This window comes from Lepisma saccharinum, chromosome 25 (assembly GCF_977018435.1).
Source record: "Lepisma saccharinum chromosome 25, izLepSacc3.1, whole genome shotgun sequence".
Lineage (NCBI taxonomy): Eukaryota > Metazoa > Arthropoda > Insecta > Zygentoma > Lepismatidae > Lepisma > Lepisma saccharinum.
The window spans coordinates 3,706,663-3,729,095 of NC_139253.1; the positions used below are offsets into that span (position 1 = coordinate 3,706,663).

Below are 22,433 nucleotides of genomic sequence, written 5' to 3' on the forward strand. Positions count from 1 at the left end.
GTTGGCAACACTGGACACACGGTACAAACTGGGTTTCACATCTATTTCTTGTCCAGCGTGGGGTGTCCAACGAGGGGAAAGAGAAGGTGAGTGTTAGATATTATGTGAGTTGGCACCTGGCAATATTGTTTACTCTGTTTTCCGGGCAATAGCCTGTGCAGTATTTTCCTTGTTCTATGCTGTGTTATATTACTGTCATCCCGCGCAGAAAAAGTATGAAGATTGTCATGTTTTTTTACTGTGTTCTGTACATGTTCTTGAGAATATAGCCAAAGGATATTAGCAGCGAGTCTTTTATTTCTCGATCCAACATTTATTGGCGACCGTGACAGGACCTGTCTTTTCTTTCTGTGTTGGACCGGAGAAGAAGTAAGTGCAAATATCGGAAAAATGTCAACGGACATTGATCGTCTCAAGAAAAGCCGTGCAGTGGCTAGGTCAGCTTTTACACGTGTTTCGGAGAAGATTGCAAATGAGTTAGCGATGCAAACTCCGGACAGGAATGTTATTCAAGCAAATATCCAGTTGCTTGAAAATAAGGCAAGTGATCTGCATGCTGCTGACATAACTGTTTTTGATTTGATGTTGGAATCTGGTGCTAGTGAAAATGAGTTAGGGAAAGAACAGTCAGTGTCGGATGATTATCAGTGTTCGTTCAACAAGCGACGTATTGAAGTGTCGAACTTTTTGAAGTTGTCGGAAGGAAACTGCTGTCAAGGCGAGTCGTTTTCGGAAGTAAAGAATCGAAGATTCAAGTTACCTAAAATCGAACTGAAGAAGTTTGGAGGGGACTTGAAAGAGTGGTTACATTTTTGGGGACAGTTCAAGAAGATCGATGAAGATGATACAATTCCTGCAGAGGACAAGTTTCAGTATTTGATACAAGCGACAATTGAAGGTTCTCGTGCACGCCAGCTTGTGAACAGTTTTCCACCAACAAAAGAAAATTACCCGAAAGTTGTGCAGTCCATGAAATCACGTTTTGGTCGCGATGATATGCTCGTGGAAGTGTACGTGCGTGAACTGCTAAAATTGGTGTTACAAAAGGTGTTGAACCGTCAAGAAAAAATTTGTTTGAGCACTTTGTATGACACACTGGAGTCCCAACTTCGAGCATTAGAATCGATGGGTGTTACCAGCGACAAATATGCAGCAATGCTGTTTCCATTGGTGGAGTCCAGTCTCCCAGAGGATTTGATGCGTGTGTGGCAGAGAAGAACATTGTCTGCTGCTGAGGAAAATAATGAGACAACACCGACCGGAAGACTGCAGTCCTTGATGTCATTCCTGCGATCTGAAGTGGAAGGAGAAGAACGAATCAACCTTGCAGCAGCTGGGTTTGAATTGGATGGTGCAGCAGTGAAAGTTCGGAAGAAAAGGTGTTCTCCACCGCGTCAGCCTATTATCCCCAGTGCGACAGATTTGTTGAGTGTCAGTGGTGGTAGGGAGAAAAGTTGTGTGTTCTGTGGTGGTAAGCACAGTTCATATGATTGCTTTAAAGCCCAGAAAATGTCTCTCTCTGAAAGACAGAAGGTTCTAAAAAATAAAAAGCATTGTTTTGCATGTTTAAAATTTGGTCATTTTTCGAAGAAGTGCAAGGCCAATTTGAAATGTATTGTTTGCAAGAAAAAGCATGTTGTATTGATGTGTCCTAATATTTCAGACAAAGATAATGATTCTGACCATTATTCTGAAGGCAAAGAATCAAATGCTGAGGTAAACAATACACTGATAAACCAACTTGAAAATCCGCATGTATTCATGCAGACATTGGTAGTAGATTTGAAAGGTAACTACAATAGGAGCAGGAATGTGAGAATTCTTATTGACACAGGTTCACAAAAATCGTATATATCCAAATCTCTTGTAACAGATATGGGTTATAACTCCATTGGCAAACAAAGTTTGATACATTCGCTATTTGGTGGTACCATGTCTAGTCCTTGTAATCATAATGTTTATAATGTTAAGGTATGTAGCATTGAGAGAGAATATTCGTGCACATTTGATGTTCTTGATCAAGATACAATATGTGGTGAGATTCCTTATGTAACACCAGGTGTTTGGTTAAATGAGCTGAACAAAAGTCAAATAAGGTTAACAGATACTGGTAAGATGAAAGGTCCAGTTGAAATTCTTATTGGTGCGGATGTTTGTGGTAAATTACTGACTGGCCATGTTGTGAAATTAAAGTGTGGTTTAGTGGCTGTGGAAACTCAGCTGGGATGGACACTTATGGGTAAAGTTCCAGGTGAAAACAGAAAATCAGATACAGCTTTGTTGGTATCGAATTTATATGTTGGTGAAGCCGTAGCTGATCTGTGGGAACTGGATACCATAGGAATCAAGGATCCCATTGCCAAGAAGTCTGCGGAAGAACACACACTGGCTGTCAAAGAACAATTTTTGCAGACATTGACATTCAATGCTGAAGGAAGATATGAAGTACAGTTACCATGGAAGGAAGATTGTTCGCCTCTCCCCACCAATAAAGATCTAGCAGAAAAACGACTTTGGTCAACTACACAGAAGTTGAAACAAGAACATCTGTTGCAGAGTTACGATGGAGTGCTACAAGAATGGTTGTCCGAGGGAGTTATTGAGGTGGTTCCAGAGGATGAAACAGAGAATTTTGGCCATTACTTACCCCATCGACATGTAGTGAAAGAGAGCAGTAACACGACAAAAATTAGACCTGTGTTTGATGCTTCTGCTAAAGTAAAAGGACAACAGTCTTTGAACCAATGTTTAGAACCTGGACCCAACTTGATTGCTCTTATTGCTGATATTTTACTACATTTTCGGAAAGGAAAAATTGGAGTTATAGCAGATATTAAACGAGCTTTTTTACAAATTGCTGTACACCCTAAAGATAGAGACTACCTGAGATTTCTCTGGTGGCATGATATTAATACTGGAACGGTTCAAGAATTCAGACATACTCGTGTAGTGTTTGGTGTTACGAGCAGTCCATTTCTGTTGGGTGCTGTTATTGAACATCATTTGGATCAAGCATTGCAGAGTTGTCATTTTGGGAAGGAAGACTTAGCTTATACAGAAGATACTATTTTAAAATTACGAGGTTCCTTTTATGTGGACAATTGTGCCACCAGTGTAGACAATCACAAAAATCTCCATAAATTTATAAGAGAATCACGTGCAGTTATGGCTGAAGCAGGTTTTGACCTTAGAGGGTGGGAGTATTCAGTCCCTCAAAGGGTTAATGAGGACATTAGCCCTACTTCAGTGTTAGGACTCAGTTGGAATCCTCAAGCCGATACATTTACAGTTAATTTGGACATTGAAGATGTTGAGCCCAAGACAGTTTCGAAACGTGTGATATTATCTGTAGCACACCGTATATTTGATCCTATAGGTTTTACTTGTCCCGTGACTCTTCTACCAAAATTGTTACTTCAGCAGACTTGGGCAGAGGGGCTCGGATGGGATGAGCAAGTTAGTGAAGAAATAAGAACACAGTTCTTAAACTGGGTACGAGAATTGCCGATGTTGAAAGAGGTAAGGATACCCAGAAGTTTCATGGGCTGGGATTATGAATCCAATGAACTTAACTCTATGAGCATTCACGTGTTCTGTGATGCTAGCAAAGTGGCATATGCATCAGCAGTTTTCATGAGGGTAGACACAAGGAGAGGTGTTAGCGTACAATTGATTGAGGCAAAGGCACGAGTGGCTCCAAAGAATAGTACAATTCCTCGGCTAGAATTGCTTGCCGCGATGGTGGGGGCAAGGCTAGCAACCAGGATTCGAGAACATTTGAATTTAAAAGATAACTCCATTATCTTTTGGACTGATTCTTCTACGGTGCTGACTTGGATTCGACGAGAAGGAGTTTGGGGAGTATTTGTTGGGAACAGAGTTAAAGAAATTAGAAAACTGTCTGATCCCAGTGCATGGAAATATGTACCCAGTGAAATGAATCCAGCTGATTTTCCTTCAAGAGGTTGTGATGCAAGGCAGTTGTTGAGATCCTTATGGTGGGAGGGACCTCATTGGTTGAAAGGAGATCCGTGTGAGTGGCCACCGATGGAGTTTCTTATCAACAAGGAGGAAATTGACAGAGAAAGAAGGAACGTGCTACCTTCATCAACGATGCTTAGTATGAAAGCTCAAGATGCTGAGTCTAGATGGTATTACAGATATTTCTCTAACTATAACCAAGTGATTAGACTCATTGGATGGATCAAAAGATTTTTGTATAATAGTAGAAATTCGAAGAATCATAGATCTGGAGATCTTGGTGTTCGCGAACTTCAGGAAGCAGAAAATGCAGTATTAAGACTAATACAACAAGAAGCATTCCGAGCAAAGGATGACAAATCCCTTTCCTCTTTGTGCACATATGAGGGCAAGGACAAGATTATTCGTTTGAAAACCAAAATTATTGCCAGAGAAGATACTGAAAATTTCAGGCTTCCCATAGTTCTTCCAGCACAACATCCAGTCGTTAAATTGCTGATAATGTATTGGCACAAGAAAGCATGTCATGCAGGTGTAAACATATTACTAAGTATTTTAAGAGAGAACTTCTGGATCCTTCGTGGTAGAAGAGCTGTACGTTCAGTGCTCTCGAAATGTGTTACTTGCAGGAGACACGCAGCCAAACCAATCCAAGCTCTTCCAGCACCATTGCCAGCTGATCGAGTTAGAGATGCTAATGTATTTGAAGTAACAGGTGTGGACTTTGCAGGACCTGTTTATCTTAAAGATGGCAAAAAGGCATGGATATGCCTTTTTACATGTGCAGTATATAGAGCCATTCACTTAGAGTTAGTTACTTCTCTATCAACTGGGATTTTTATCCAGGCTTTTAGACGATTCGTGTCAAGGAGAGGCAGACCCTCTGTAATCTACAGTGATAATGGTACCAATTTCAGAGGAACTGAGAATGCATTTATGACACTCGATTGGAAGAAAGTTGAAGAATATTCCACAGCTCAGCGAATCCAGTGGAAGTTCATTCCACCCAGTGCAGCCTGGTGGGGTGGTTTTTGGGAAAGATTGGTTCGTGTCCTGAAGGGTCTGTTGAAAAGAACACTCGGAAAATCAGTTTTGTACTACGAAGAAATGACAACAATCCTCTGTGACTGTGAAGCCATAATTAATTCACGTCCACTTACCTACATGTATGAAAGTGAGACAGAATTAGTTCCTCTAACACCTGCTATGTTTTTACAAGAAATCAGGGAGACGGGTGTACCTGATTGTGACCATGTGGATTCTTCAATGCTCAACAATCGTCTCCGTTACTGTCAGAAGTTGAGACAAGATATCAGGCATCGTTTCAGGAATGAGTATCTTGGACAGTTAACGCAAAAGGCCATAAACAGAGCATGTGGGTCTGTCAGGGTAGGAGATATTGTGTTGATTGGTTTTGACAATATGAAAAGATATAATTGGCCATTGGGTTGTGTAACTGAGATTCTTCCAGGTAAGGATCAAGTGACAAGATTGGTACGTCTGAAAACTTGCCATGGTGAACTACTTCGTCCTGTCCAGAGATTGTATCCATTGGAGGTGACTGCAGTGGAGGGTGAAGCAATGAAGAGTTCATTACCTAAACCACAAACCAAAAAGAAACATCAGAAAGACATTCTCCCTCCCACTGAAACCAAACCTTGTACCACACGTAGTGGGAGAGAGATAAAATTACCTAAGAAACTATTATTGTTTGATATGCCAACTCAGGTGGGAGGATGTTAGATATTATGTGAGTTGGCACCTGGCAATATTGTTTACTCTGTTTTCCGGGCAATAGCCTGTGCAGTATTTTCCTTGTTCTATGCTGTGTTATATTACTGTCATCCCGCGCAGAAAAAGTATGAAGATTGTCATGTTTTTTTACTGTGTTCTGTACATGTTCTTGAGAATATAGCCAAAGGATATTAGCAGCGAGTCTTTTATTTCTCGATCCAACAGTGAGGGTAGAAAGACAAAGACAACTTTCTCAGAGGGCGAAAAATTGTTTCTATCACAGTGTTCTGTATTTTCGTTAGTTTCTGGATTTACTCCTGTTGCGTTGTTGTTTTATTCTTATATTTTATCTTGTTTCTTTTTGTTCATTAATTTTTTTATTGTTTGATTGATTTGGTTTATTTCACTTCGCTTTTTGTGTTACTTTTTGTTAATTTGCTAAGATTATGATGAGTGATGATATAATGAAATTGATGAATGGACACTCGGAAACATTCATGCCCAGACCAGGATTCCAACCCAGGACCCCTGGCATCGAGCCCGATGGGGGGCCGGCTTTCATTGTTGTGAGCGTGAAGTGAACAAAGGGAATAATGACTTGTATTACTCTGGAATGCTACAAAAATCAAGCATAAAAGCCTATTAGAATAGAATAGAATTTATTTCAAGTATGAGCCTTTACAGCTGTACACAGGCCCATACCCAAGGGGGCCATGGCTCCCCTCGAGCCATGAAATATTTTAAAGCGAACCTATAAAAACTACAAAAATAACATGGACGATTTTTCAGATTTTGCAAGAATTTCAGTTTTCTTCTTGCATAAATGAATTGGATATTTCTGGAGAGAGACAGATTCCAGAAGTCTGGAGTGTAGTATATTTAGCAATTTTAGTTTTATAAGCATTTATGCAAAGTTACAAAACATCCCAATTTGGTCGAAACAGTTCAGTATTTTTATTCCCTGGCCTGATTTTTTTTGAACTGCAATCTTGATGAGAAAATGTTTTTTTGGTTAATTCACATTCAGACATGTTCTTCATTATAAGAATCATTCCTAATACATGTCATTTAACTTATAAATATAATATTTGTAAACATAGATTATGTTTATTACAAATCAAATCATGGCTGATGAATGGTGGTGGTTTAAGAAAATTGACATTGTTAATTTGAGAATATTGTATAATTCAAATACTTTTGAGATTGAGAATGGAATGTAAGCAATAAGCACAGAGCTGTACCCCATATGACAGCCTTTCTCCATAAGCGACTGTATTGTTGATTGCCAGGTCAGGGAGAGAGGATGGGGGCTATCACTGAGTTGATTTTTTCCCCGTTACTTTGGTCCATAATACTGCAAGACTACAATTATACATCCAACTGTAATACTACCACAGCGTTGGTAGTCACATCCTGGGTACAAATTCCCATTGTGGAGGGAGATCTCCCATCTTCCCACCAATGATCCTGTTCTATTAAAATTCAGCCCCCCTATCAAAATTTTCCGAGGGGAAGAGTTTTTATTATAACAATAAAAATAGGGGTGTAAAAGGTGATATTTCCACATAGGACACCCAATTGTCGACCTCTCTTCCACATAGTACACCTTGCACTGCATTTTGCAAACTAACGAGGCTGTGGCGTCTGTGTTTTGTCCATATGTGTGCTGAGTTCCCCTTTACAGCCTCTGCTTTCAACCGAAGTCAGAAGGTTTTAATATTTTAGTAAACGACATTACAGTTAATATAGGTAAGGTAAGAGGCTGGACCCCGTATAACGTGACTGGTGCAAAATAGCCTTTAAGTGCTGATGCACCAAAAGATTCAAATTCAAGCAATAGAAATAAGCAATTAGTTTTGACTTCATACATACTTTACTAAGAATAATACCAGAAACACATATAAAGAAGGAGGAACAAAGAATAATGTGTGTGTGTTGCATACATCTCTTGCTCTCTTTCTCTTTCTCTTTCTCTCTTTCTCTCTCTCTCTCTCTCTCTCTCTCTCTCTCTTTTCCTTTAGAGCTGGTAACAGCATGAGGTTGAAAAGTACTTCTATAGTCATAGATAACATTTTATAATTATATAAAACTGGACCAGTGAGGAACGGAGCCGTAGCTGCAGAGGGGGTTGTCATTATAGTCACCCTAGGCCCCTGGAAGACAGAATTAGACCTACCTGCTATTTCTCCTTCATTTCTCACCTCTCATCAGAAATAAAACATGGCACTTACATGTTAATTTAATAGGAAACTAATGTGTTCTCAAAGCATATTATTTTTTGTCCCTTCACCTAGTTTTACGTATATCAGATTTTTAATTTTAAATTGAATTTGCTGATGTGAACAATACCACACGCTGCTTGAATGAAGATGAGGTGGGATGCATAACTGACTGTCCTTTTATTAGCCACATTTCTTGAATGCTAAGTTTTCTTTTCGTCGGATTCAACAGAAAAGAGTAGGTACATAAAATTTCTTCAATATCTAAGTATGCAAGCTACATCTAGGCAGAGGGGTGCAAATTTGGTGCAGGGGGTTCGAAAATCTATTCTCGTCCTGGCTGCTGAAATCTCTAGCTACAGCTCTGATAAGGAGATATTTCCTTTGGAGAGACCATTAACAGATTTACACCATTATAGATCCATAACACAATAAAAGTATGAAATTTTATTGATAATTATTAATAGAAAGGAATAATTAAATCAAATCTAACACTTATTAAAAACTTTTGTTTAATTTCTTGTCATTTTGAACCTGTATTTATTTGCTAGTTTACAAATGTACCAAATGAATTTATTTATACATGTTTAATTATATTAATTAATTATTTAATAATTGACATATACTTCATGGCAATTATATTATACACACACAGTTTCGGGCTTGCCCCCCCCCCCTCTCAAAAAAATACTGGGTACGGGCCTGGCTGTACATACCATACAAGGATGAAAAATTTTAGTACAATCTCCCTACACCCCTCCTCCTCTCAGTCTACTTCCACATTCACACTACTGGGGAGTTCACAAACACTATTTCATTTCAACTCTTTCCCTATACTTGTACTGTTACCTGAGTGATTCCTAAATTTTCTCATTTATTTATTTATTTAGTAGCACGTCCCCCCCCCCCTTTTCACACATGTTTGCTATCACCACTGATCTTCTTTGCTCTCTCTGTCCAGGCATAGTGTAGGAAAGTTCCCAGATTCCTTATTTGAGCCTCCCCCTCTCAGTCTCTCCCTCCTAATAATGCTTGTCATTATATTATCAATGTTAGCTTCATTTATTTCCCTGATATATTTTTGTCTTAACTCCCCTGTTTCTATGCACTGGAGGAGAATCTGAAATTTCGTCTCATCTTCAATGCATAGAGGGCATTCTACGCTCCCATCCTCCCATTTTAGTTTAACTTGTGCCCATCCCCCAAGTCTGCCCCACACAAATCCACATAGTTCCTTCTTCCCCATTCTCGATCCGTATCCACTATTTTCGCTGATGTTAACGATATTTTTTGCGTCACATTCTACCAAAATTTTATGTTTGGTAATATCTTCCAGTCTGGCACGTATGGCTCCTAGCACCTGCATATCAATTCTCCACTCTATTCCCTCTTCCCACACCCATCCCAGCCCTATACTGTATAATTCAGTCTTTATTTTTGCTATCCATTGCCTCCCATTACCCCCCTTATCTGTGATTGTACAGAGCATCTTCAAATTTCCCCCCTCCATGGTGCCGGGCATAGGAAGAAAGAAGGGGCATCGGAGCATTGAGGACTGCCACTCGATGACATCTAAATCATCAATTTACAATAAAATCAAGAAATACGATTTACGAGTTAGCACACATCAAGAGTTACTATTCAGGCACGTTGATAGATGCAAGAATATGTTGTTACATTGAAGATAGGTCCAATGAGTTTCTCAACCCATATACCACACCACACCATTATTTTACCTGAACCTTGCATCTTTGACGGATCTGTTCAATGTGGATTTGAGTCGGCCCATTAACGAACATTGTGCTTGTTCACTTCTTCTGTAACATAAAAGTTTGCTTCTGTAACATAAAAGTTTGCTTCATCACTGAAAACAATTTTATGTGGACGCAGTGGGTCACGTGCTAGCTGCTCCAACAACCACTCACAAAACTCCATTAGTCAGTTAGGGTCATCCTCGCACATATGGCTGCTGATGTGTGCAGACCAGTTGCACTTCGTGGCTGTCCAGTTCGAGGTAAATCTTACACATTTCCAGTTGCACGAAATTTGCGTATGAGGTGTCTCATGGCACTGTGTGTCACTGTGTCTCGATTAGGATGTTGCACGTTGAAGTCAGCTGTTATTACTGCTGAACTGTGTCCTCCAGCCAAAATATTCATTTCGATTCTTTCCTCACAGGTTAACATCTTGGTGTTTTACTTGCGAAAATCAAAGTAGAAGATAGTTAGTTTCCTTGTTACACAACGCTTCACAAAGTGCTTAGCGTTGAGTGGCCACCATGGTCCACCGACCTAACTCCTTTGTATTTTTATCTGTGGGGGCACTTGAAGGCTATTGTGTACCAGTGTAAACCGCCACGGACACCCCGAAATTTTTAAGATGGAATGAGGGAGGTGCGGCTCAACTTCTGGAGAAGATAGTGCGAGTTCAATGATGCATACGAAAATGGACTGAAATAATTATCTTAAGGAAAGTGAAGCGCAAAATTGAATTCTGCCCTATACCTGGACTCTGTATGACCTCATGTAGTTCACTTTTTAGGTAAACTATATTCATATTAAACATGAGTATCAGGATATCCAAACGATTACCAGACTAAAGGTATGGGAGGCGCCCTGATGCACCTTTCTCTACAGAATTCCACATATAAAAATCACTGGCAGCGATTGGGTTTTAAAACTGGGGGTGGGGCAAGGTGTCAAATCTGGGTGGGGGGACGAGAGTTTACTTTCTCTTACTAGATAAATTTTAGCATAATGTGGTTGCAAAAGTGGCAAAAATATGGCTGCTCTCTCCAAGCCCGCCCTCTTCCATTAATCGCTGCCTCTGGGAAAAATTGTTCAGGTGTTATTGGGAGTTGCCGTTGCAAGATGACACTGGGCTTAGTCTAAATTCTGGTGCTTATATTTCAATTCATTTCCTCGACAAATGCCTTCTCGATTGACTAGATTTTAAGCAGACCGTAGTGCCCCACCCTGTAGTCGAGACATGTTTCTTCAGTGCAGACAACGTTGCTGTTTTCTATCAGTGTTGCCTCCCTATTCAATCTTTCCATTCTCTGTTGTCTGACACTACAGATACATTTCAGACAATGCTTCGCATACAACAAATAATTGAAGAGCAGGAAGGCAACTGTTAAACAGTTCTTTTCTCGATTCTGTATTAAGGCTTTCTACACTCAAGAGATATTAACTTGGCTCTGTTTTATATTAAAACAATTTAGCTTTGTGCATTATTGGCTTGCATTGCAAGCTAAAAAACAGTAGACAGGTATATTAACATTTCTACTTTCATCGTTTCATGATTGTATGGAACAATGTGGTAGTAAAAGTACACTATTTGAGACAACAACAATAATAATAATAATAGGCCAGCGCAGTGCCCGAGCTTGTTAAGTGGTCGTCTTTTGATCTTGCTGCCGAAGATTCCGGGTTCCAGTTCCAGCCTGGGCATGGTTGTTTATGAGTGTTCCTTCATGATTTCATCTACCAGGTGTGCCAGTTAATAATTCTTAATTTTGTCGCTGGATGGCGCTGGAAGCAAGGGTTGGTGCACAGTCTCAACTGTTACGTCAGTGTGTTGCCAGGACAGTACCTGTCAAAACGCCGTGGATGTGCAACCGAGTGCGAGTGAAAGACATCGTATCCTTGTGGAAATGTACGGTGACAATGTCCTAACGCAAGACGTGTGTGTGCGTTGGTTTCGACGATTCAAAAGTACACCGAATTGCAAGCACTGTTGGACAAAGACGATACGCAAACGCAACAACAACTGGCAGAGAAGTTAAATGTTGGTCGCCAAACCATATCTGATCATCTTCATGCCATGGGAAAGATCCAGAAGGCAGGAAAATGTGTCCCACATCATCTGAACGACAGACAAATGTAAAAGCGAAAAATGGTGTGTGAAGTGTTGCTTTCTCGGTATGAAAGAAAGTCTTTCTTGCATTGGATAGTGACTGGGGACGAAAAATGGATCTACTTCGAGAACCCAAAATGCAAAAAGTCATGGGTTAACCCAGGACAACCTTCAACATCGACCGCAAAACCGAATCGCTTCGGAAGGAAGACAGTGCTGTGCATTTGGTGGGATCAGAAGGGTGTGGTGTACCATGAGCTTCTGAAACCAGGTGAAACAGTGAATGCCATTCGCCACCGTCAACAACTCATCAATTTGAACCATGCATTGATCGAAAAGCACCCAGATTGGGCGACAAGACACTGAAAAGTGATTTTGCAGCACGACAATGGCTCATCACACACAGCGAAAGGCGTCTGACACACCATTTCTGCACTTGGGTGGGAATTCTTGCCCCATCTGCCATACTCACCAGACTTAGCCCCTTCGGACAACCACTTGTTTTCATCGATGTCTCGCTCCCTTTCCCAGCAACACTTCAACAATTACGAAGATGTCGAACAATGGCTTGCTGACTGAATCACCTCAAAATCTGAATGATTTTTCTGGAAGGGCATCCACAATTTGATGGACAGATGGGCACAATGTATAGCTAGCGATGGCGCATACTTTGAATAAAGCATTTGTTACCTTTCTCCCCAGATACACTTGTTTTCTTTCGGATCAATTAAGAATTATTAACTGGCACACCTGGTAATCATCATTCATCCTCTCATCACGATTAGCCAAAAGTACCAGACATGTAAAGTAAAATAACAAAAAATGATGATGATGAAACTCACGAATGAAAAGGCTTACACGAAGAGTTCGTTTTTGACGAAGCAATATAGTAGGTTAAATAAACTACAGTTGTAGGGTTGGAAACACTGCACTTCTCGTGAACTGTTCTTCCAGGCGAAACTTGATGATATAAAATTCCGGGTTGCATAACAGTAAGGATGAGAGATTCATAATTTTGTGGGTGTAGTACATTGAAACTTTGAATATTAGTCTTTAATATTTACAAATATTTGTATTTCAGAATTGTAATGCATGCAATGTTTATGAATTAATTCCTTTCATTTCAGTAAGATGGAGAATATGCCTAGAGAACTAACAATACTCTCAAGACTGGTGAAACGAGTCAGTAATACAGAACGTAAGTAATCCTTCCTCATGTGTTTTCTTATAAACATGGTATGCATCCCATCCTATTGTCATAGTTTTTTATGCATTGAAAGCTGCACATGTGTTTTTTTGTAAATAATTTTTATTTGTATTTTTTTGTCACTTCTGTTTCTCCAGGCTAACTGCAATGACAAGAATGAATGATGGTTAAATTAAATTGATAGTGTTCAAATTATAGATGATCCTTTGTTGCTGATAAAGATATATTAATGACAGTAATAAGCTGAAAAAAAAGTTTAGAAATTCAGAAACATATAGCACAGAAAATGTTGCTTCATAGTTTCTAATGTCTGGAGGATAAACCAATCCAACTTAAATGAATGAGATGAAAATACACCAATATTAGCACTTGGCATAGTTTGAAGACTGTTGTTGCGGCTCTGGACTGTTGTGCATTCTTCACCACTGATATTATGATAAAAAAAAAACATTTAAGTACTGATTATACATGGCTTTATAACTGTAAATTTTACATGAAAATACACAGCGTTGTGAACAACGATCTTTTTGTGCAGGTGTCCCCAGCTGGTTCCGATAGCCAATATGAGTTTTTAGAGACACTATCGGAACCAATTGGCCAATTGTAACTAATGGGTTTCTATTGGAAAGTATTTTATTGTTCTCAATATATTGCTTATGAAAAATTCTTATCTACACAATTGTAAATGGAATGGAGAAATCAATTAAAACAACTAAAATAAATCTCTGGTAAAGCATGTGGAATTTGTAACTTAGAAAACTTTCACATACAAAAATTTTCCAAATGTATGAACACGTTTTTACCTCTGAAGCTTCATTGTTTAACACACTTATAGAAAATCGAAAGTCATGCTGTTTCAGTTCTTCCTTTATACATGCGAAAGCAGCAACAAATTATGTTAAACTAAGAATCTGACCCACAACACTTGAAAAAAGTGATAAACAAACAAAACACTGTCGAGATTGACTTAGTTGATGAAAAGATTGCTATTTTTTTCCAATTGCATTACATACACACAAAATAAGCATGGAAATTCCATATTGCAAAAAAAAACATGAACTAATATGAACATTTATTCCAACTACTAGATGTTTTAAGGTTGATTGGTTCTTAAGAAATAGTTCTTCTTAGGTATTTATTAAGATAAGTCTGACTTCAGTAATATGCATTAGAATTCAGAAGAAATTCAGTTCAAGTGTGCTGTTTTTCCAGTGAACTTCTAAATCACAGGAAATGTGGTGTCAAGAATTACACTACCTATGCTTTGAGTCAATAAATGAATTTATATCATATTAATTCTATAGGGTGTTCCGTATAGGATGCCAAATTAGAAAATTAAATAAAAATAGGAAAAATATCATAAAAAGTTATATTTCAAATATATGTAAGCAGTAACATCTTTCATTTACGTATGAAAGACAATGTCAGGCATATGTCCACCCCTACTGAGTACATGCATTTATAGGCTCCACAAAATTATTGATAATTATTGATAACCCTCTCACAGATGTCTGTCCCGATGCCTCCAATCACCCGTATGATTTCCGCCTTCAGTTCCAAAAGGGTTCGTGGTTTGTTGACGTATACCTGTGATTTCACAAACCCCCATAAGAAGAAATCACAGGGTGTAAGATCACATGACTGTGCCGGCCATTCCTGGTCACCACTTTGGTAAAATGTGTTCACAATAACAACACGTTGCTCAATCGTAAACTGTTGCATATCATAATCAAAACAATTGAAGCTACATTAATCGGCATGACAACAGATACCAACATTGATGAGAAGAGGTCTGCCAACCTCGAAACAAAACAATAGCACTCAATTTAAATTTGGCGTTTTATACTGAACACCCTTTACAATATATACAAACTTACAATTGAATACAATTCAGCAATTGGAAATTGTATTGATTTTCCAATTGGTTTCAGTTGACATTTCGATTGAAACAATACATTCTGATAGATATTAGGTATCCGATAGAATTAGATTCATTCCAATTGAAACCAATTCAATCCAATTAAAATTCCAATTGGAACCAATAGAAAATTCCAGATGGGTCTGTCTCTGCTGTGTGCTCGACGTTGCTCTATTGTTTTTTGCTAATACTCAATGTCAAGAGATGGCGCTGGTTGGCTTTTTACACATTGATTTTTGATTGATGGAAGAACTGTAGTTGTCTAGGTAAACTATGTTTGCTGAATTATGGTTCAATTAAATATGTATTGGTTACCGCGGTGGCTCAGTCGGTAACGTGTCTGACTACCATGCTAAAGGTCATGAATTCGATCCCCAGCCGGTTCAAATCCGAGAACTTTTCTAACGTTGGAAGCGGCCCCGGCACCCATGTCATGGGTACCTGGGGGAAACCCGGGGGGGGGGTAAAGGCAGTCAGGGGCGGGATGCTGATCACATCACACCCACTCACGACCGGATCAAGAAAGTGTGGGGCGTTTCCCCCACACCCCCTATATGCATTCATGGCATGGTGCTAAGCACAGGGGAGCACTTTACTTTTTACTTTTTGCATTGAGTAAACCCAGGTAGTTAATGGGACTCTAGCCCAGGGTTGTTAAAGGTCCAGGAATTTTAATTAAATTCAATTCCGGTCCAGGAAAGAAAATTTAGCAAGCGTAAATGGGTTGTGGACCGGAATAATATAGTCAATTGCGTTATGTACAGTAACTCTTCGACAAGGGAGTTTTTGTACCTGACCCACGAGAGAACAACAGTGTCTTGATTTATTTCCTGTGCTACGTTTACTACAACCACAGTTTGACAGTCTAATGTGAAACGTACTCGTGGACATTTTTTGAAGGCAACTTTTGATCGGTCAACCCTGGTCCAGGAATTGTAAATAAATTCAATCCTGGACTGGGAGAGAAAATGAGCAAACATAAATGAGTTCCAGACAGTATATAACCTTTTCAAATTTAATGCATATCAATTTGGTCCAGGAACCTTTTTCCGGATCATTTTAAATATGGTCAAGGAACCTTTTATCTGGATGAATTTCAATTCGGTCCAGGAACCTTTTTTCAGGAACAATTAAAATACGGTCCAGGAACTTTTTTTTAATGTAACAATACGCAACTTGGACAGAATTTAAATTGTGCGAGAAAAACGGTTCCGATCCTGCAGCAGAACCCAATAGAATTTATGGGTTCCTGGGCTTTTAACAACCCTGCTCTAGCCTGCTGTTTTATCTAGATTTCTAATTGGGTCTGATGTGCATACACTGTACAGCATGTCCCAAAGTGAATGTCGGGGTTTCAAGTAAATGCTATATTGCAACAGACAAAGGTGAATGTTTGTATCATACATGTTCAGTAAGAACAGCTGTGGAAGTTTGCTACCCGAGCACTTATCATTTGTTTCCCATCAGTCACAGTGGTGTACATGTATTAGGAAGACCTTTTGTGCCATTGAATTTGCAAGGTGTGGTTCTTTGTTCTGCTTGTGGGGCTACGTGAAAGATAAAGTGTATGTACCGAGAATTCTTTGAAGTGTATGGTCCGAATGTAATGAGTGAAAGAGTTTGATCTTTTAAGTCCACTTTATGCACCGTAAGGCTAATCAGGACTGGACCTACAGTTTAAAGTGGGACCCGAACCACTATGTGCCTCCATCGGGTATCGAACCCTGGACCCCTTGGTTATAAGGCGATCGATGACGCTACAACTGCACCATATAGATAGATAGATTGATTTGAGTTTTCCCCTCTCCATTTTGTTTAGTAATTTTTGGGATATATTTACATGTACATTTTATGTGGTTTGCTTCAAAAACAAGAAATTTATTTTCTTTATAGTACAATCCAATCTGCACGATTGGTTGACGCTGATGACCAACATGGCTGAAAGAGATGATTTTCTCCCAAGTGTGACTTTAGTGGCGAATATGCTGATCAATCAGATGGAAAACGGAGTGCTGGAGATTCCTTTCTGTACTCCACCAGTGGGTATAGATGAGTTAATGGAGTATGCCAACAAGTATGTAAGTACTACAAAATAGTTTTTCTTTGTTATTTATAAAAACACTACATTTGCTGACTCTTAACGTTAAAAGACTATGCACATAACATGTCCACCCTATATAAGGTCTTCTTCAGACTAGAAAACAAGTTTAAAAAAATTGAAATCTGAAAATGACCCTGATACAGGGTTGAAACATTACTGGGTGGAGGCACATGGAATAGTGGTTCAAATAAAATGTTACGAGGGTCACTATTTATATTTTGAGCCTTGGCAACACTGATTGAAGTTAGGCGCAATTTGACGTTTGCACGGAATCGTCTGGCATTATTGACCATAACGTACTTCAAATGTTTTGTCAATAGCTTCATTTGTGTTGTTTATCTTGCCTTGGAGATTGCGCGACAACAATAAAATGGAATTAACTCGTGAACATTTTCGTGCGATGATTTTTTACGATTTTCGACGTGGATTATCAAGACAAGAGTGCATCGATCAACTTACTTCCACATTTGGCGATGAAGCCCCATCCTTTGCCACTGTGAAACGCTGGTATAACGAATTTCATTTGTTCAAGAAAACATTGATGCTGTGCAAAACCTAATACTTCAAGATCATCATGTGACATACTGTGAGATTGAGGCAACCATAGGCATTAGTTCCACCAGCATATATAAAATATTTCATGATCATTTAGCTGTGAGAAAGGTATGTTCTCGTTGGATCCCACACAATTTGACAAAAACTCAAAAAGACGCTCGCGTCAATTGGTGCAAACAAATGCTCAATAAATACAATCGTGGTGCTTCAAAAGACGTATATAAGATTGTAACAGGTGACGAATCATGGATGTATGCATATGAGCGGAACGTAAACAGCAGTCGAATGTATGGGTGTTTCAAGATGAACCCAATCCAACAAAAGTTGTTCGCGCTCGAAACACATCGAAACAAATGGTCGCCTGTTTTTTCGGGAAAACTGGTCATGTGGCAACTGTGCCTTTAGAGGAACGTAGAACGGTCAACTCTGAATGGTACACAACAATTTGTTTGCCAGAGGTCTTCGGTCAAATACGGAAAACAAACAAACGCCGTCGGATCATTCTTCATCAAGACAATGCCAGCTGTCACACACCTCGTCTAACAACCGACTTTATGAACAGTCAAAAAATCGAATTGATGGGTCATCCACCGTACAGTCCTGATTTGGCATCCAATGACTTCTTCTTGTTCCCGAATGTCAAGAATAAATTGCGTGGACAACGATTTTCGTCGGCGGAAGACACCGTTGATGCGTTCAAAAACCATATTATGGAGGTGTCTCAAGAAGATTGGAAAAACTGCTTTGACAAATGGTTCGAACGAATGCAAAAGTGTATTGACCATAAAGGAGAATACTTCGAAAAACAATAAAGCAGTTTTCAATGCCAAATTCCTGTTTTTTCATTGTTAGGCTCAAAATATAAATAGTGACCCTCGTAAGTTGCAGGTCCAGTGTTGATTAGGCTATCTGAGAATTGAGCAGATTTAATTTTTTATTTTTTATTTTATTTTACAATTTGAAATGAGTTTAGATTAAATGTTAACTAACTAACTCCCTAGCCTTCTTAAACCTGAAGGTTCATAACTGCAGCAACACAGGCCTTCCACCTTTCCCTATCTTGAGCAAGTTCTATATACTCTTTTCCATCCCTACCGATTTCCCTTAGGTCCATCTCAACGTTGTCCCTCCATCTTCGTCTTGGCCTTCCTACAGGTCTCTTACCATCAGGTTTCCCAACAAGAATCCTGTAAACTCCTCTTTCCTCTCCCATTCGTGCCACATGGCCTGCCCACCTAAGTCTTCTTGATTTAATTATTCTCATAATATCTGGACATGAATACAAATTATGTAGTTCTAAATTATGTAACCTTCTCCACTCACCTGTCTCCTCATCCCTTTTAGGTCCAAAGATTTTCCTAAGGATCTTATTTTCAAATACTCTCAATTTATGTTCCTCTTTCAATGTAAGGGACCAAGTTTCACACTCATATAATACTACAGGCAAAATTACTGTTTTGTATATTTTAACTTTTAGTGTCTTAGATATTAAACGAGAAGACAAAAGTTTATGAAGAGAGAAGTAACATGCATTTCCTGAATTAAGCCTACTTTTTATTTCCTCTTTAATATAATTTTCATTTGTTAATATTACTCCTAAGTATTTGAATTTGGAAACTGGTTCAAACGAGTTGTTATCAATAATTAGATTTTGATGATTATCTAACGCTTGGTTTCCACATTAACATTAGATTAAATGTTAGTGTTAATTTTAGTATTTTTGAGTTTTTTTCATTCTATTGAATAAACTTATCATATTTGCAGGTCAATGTCAAAGAATTCATAGTTGGTGAAGATCAAGTTATGAGTGATGATGGTCAGGTAATGTAATATTCACACTACAACTTGAATAAATTTTTGAAGTTTTTTTTATGATGGATGTGGTAAATTTGGTAATATATCATATTACTCATGTGATGTCTTGCATTTCGTGATGCAGTACCATCTCCACTCCAGGTGCTATACCCTTAGTGAATGAAGGCAGTGAGTCTTTCGAATTAATCAGAAACAAAAGGAAATATCCAATTGTGCAACACGGAAACATGAAACATAACGTAAGCAAGTTATGTTTTTCTCATTAAGGTCCATTATTTTTTTAAGAAAGGACAAAAAATTTATATTTGAATAGTTGTGTATTGAGTAATTTTATTTGATTTTTGTTATTTAGTGTCACTTTTCTGTCATTTTTTAATAACCGCAACAATGAGAATGAATAATGATATCATGAAATTGATAAAGGGTCACTCGCAACGTACACTCATCTCGAGGCTAGGATTTGAACCTGGGACCTTTGGCATCATAGCACATTGTGCTAACAACTCTTCCACTGAGATTGGTGTATATTGAAGTAGGTCATGAGAAATGGAAACTGTGTTATTTTGAGACTGTGAACAAAATTTCCCCTCTAAGTTGAAGGTCATAACCTCCATTTTTCATGAAAAGTTAAATATGAGTTGGCAAGCACAACACCCCAAAACTTTTTGTGTTCATGTTGCCTGTATTCGTGGATAATGTTAGTGCTGTTTAGCTGTTTAGAAATGAAAATTTGTTTTGAAAATTAATATTTGGTTGTTATATAAAGCTATTAAATTTTCTTATGATTCTTGTGAAATTTTGTTTTTAATGATTGCATCTAATCACCCTTTTTCAGGAATTTTGTACCATTTTAAGTTTTTGTAACCTACTTCAGGATTTTTAGAACGTGTTCAGGAGTTTTACAACCTGTTTCAGGATTTTGAAATTATTTTAGAATTTTTAGAGCCTATTTTAGGTATCTAAAAGTCCACTTTTTAGAACCTAAAAATCCGAGGTTTAGTCATAATAAACTTAACAACTCATCCAATGTTCTCATTTAGTTTTTGAACTGTAGTATGTTTGAGTTGTGTTTCTTTTCTATTTTACAGCAAACAGCAGAATCAGAAAAGTTAGGATGCAGTTTGACGGTAAGTATTCATTGGAATATTTCTTTGTGAAGTAGTTGTATTTGTGAGAAAGCTGAGTTCTCAAAGAATAGTGCTTCCTAAATATGGTTGGCAACACTAGTTACTAGCTAGCCAATGAAAATGCAATGTGTAAAAGAAACAAGAATTATGTCATGCTATATTGCCACATTAACGTCCCTGTCGAATGGTGTGAACCTCGAGCTGGAGTGCTATTTAATTGTTTTAAATATGTTTGTGAGAGTGTGTTCAAGAATGGAATGACATATTGGCAACAATGGCGAAGGTTAGCGAGCAGGGTAGAACACGTGATGCTAAGAGGAAGGGAGACGAAACTAAAATTAAGATCTGCACCGCGGCACAGATAGTTGGTTCGGGCTTTATGTAGTGCAGGAGCACAGAATACTAACGGTAGCATCTGTACAGTCAGTGTTGCCAGAAACAATTGATAGTTAAAAGTGGACATTTCCACCCATTTTTTTTAACAGCAATTTTAAAAACTACACCCTGGAAAAATGATCTCGCGTTTCTCTGCGTTCAGTTTAAGGCAAAAACAAGACTTCCAAAGTTGTGAGGCTAGCGTCACTACTTAGAGAACTCTTTTGTCATCTGCTTCGAGCATCCAGTTTAGTGGGGGTAGCCATGGAGAGCCAACGTGTGCAGCAGTTTTACAAATCTGTACATATTTAAATAATGGAAAAGGAGTGATAGTGAAAGGGAAAGCTATGCTTTGTAATGATCATACTTCTATTAAATATCCCTGTTGCCCATGTGCAAGATAAACGAAAAGGTTCAGCTGCGTTCTCAGGTCATGCGAAAAATATTGCTTGTCAAATTGGTTACTTGGTATACCATTCAATTGAATTGAATTCGAATTTTTGCATACATTTGAGTCACACAAACCCTTTATATTGTTAATATGTATGTGTGTGGGTGGTGAGAAGTGGCGATAGATAAGGTTGAGAAAACACATGCTTGTACCCTTGAATTTTTGGTAAGTTCATCTTGAAAACTACGAATGTTATAATGGTCCTAGAGTGACAAGAAGCACATTCGAAACACTTATGGCAAATGCTGATTGTCCCTATAATTTGAAATTCGTATATTCCAGGGAATTCAAATTCATTTGTGTACAATAGCAGTTGACGTGATCCAAGTGGGTTGACAAGTTCCCAATTCCAGATGTTGACCCATTAACTGAAATACGAGGGCTATCCAGAAAGTAACCTTAAGTTTTGATGGAGTGGGGTGAGGGGTGGAGCTAGTACTGCCATCTTGGTGTCGGAGCATCCCCTCATGCAGTATACGCATCCAGCTGTGGTAGTGTGCGATTCGTGTTGCTTCTGCTGTGTTCACCGTGAATGTTTAAAATGTGTGCTGCAATCGAAAATCCCACGAGTTGTGAAGTGAGGTCAGTGATTAGATTTTTGTTGGTGAAACATGTGCACAATGTAGAGTGAAGTGGCCAACTGAGCATTGTGACTAATGAACTGGTGGCAAAAATCAATGCAAAGATTCGTGAAAGTCACCACTTCACAATTACCAAACTCTCGCTTACTGCGGCCATTTTTAAACATATTGCACCACTGCCTCACTCCACCTTCACTCATTACATCTTTTCCGTGCACCTCACAAAGTTGCCCATGAATTTCAATTGGTTTGTGGGTTTTTGCCAACAAAAATCTAATCACTGACTGCACTTACCAACTCACAAGATTTTTGATTGCAGCACACATTTTAAACATTCTCAGTGAACATGGCAGAAGCAACATGAACTGCACGCTACCACAGCTGGATGCCTACTGAGTGAGGGGATGCTCTGACACCAAAATGGGGGCCTTAGCCCCACCCCTCACATACGTAACTTCGTGGATAGCCCTCGTATTTTAGTTAATGGGTCAACATCTGGAATTGGGAACTT

At 38.7% G+C, this 22,433-nt stretch overlaps 1 protein-coding gene across 1 annotated transcript in view; it reads left to right on the top strand.

Annotated features, from left to right (window-relative positions):
- The first annotated feature begins 390 nt into the window (after positions 1 to 390).
- LOC145978991 (uncharacterized) overlaps positions 391 to 22,433 on the top strand; it is a 37,312-nt gene continuing 15,269 nt past the window's right edge. The window contains exons 1-5 of the mRNA XM_083112051.1: positions 391 to 1,471; positions 2,060 to 5,452; positions 16,811 to 16,995; positions 19,338 to 19,394; positions 20,477 to 20,515. Coding sequence (XP_082968177.1) covers positions 391 to 1,471; positions 2,060 to 5,452; positions 16,811 to 16,995; positions 19,338 to 19,394; positions 20,477 to 20,515 — 4,755 coding nt within the window. The remainder of the gene's footprint in view (positions 1,472 to 2,059; positions 5,453 to 16,810; positions 16,996 to 19,337; positions 19,395 to 20,476; positions 20,516 to 22,433) is intronic.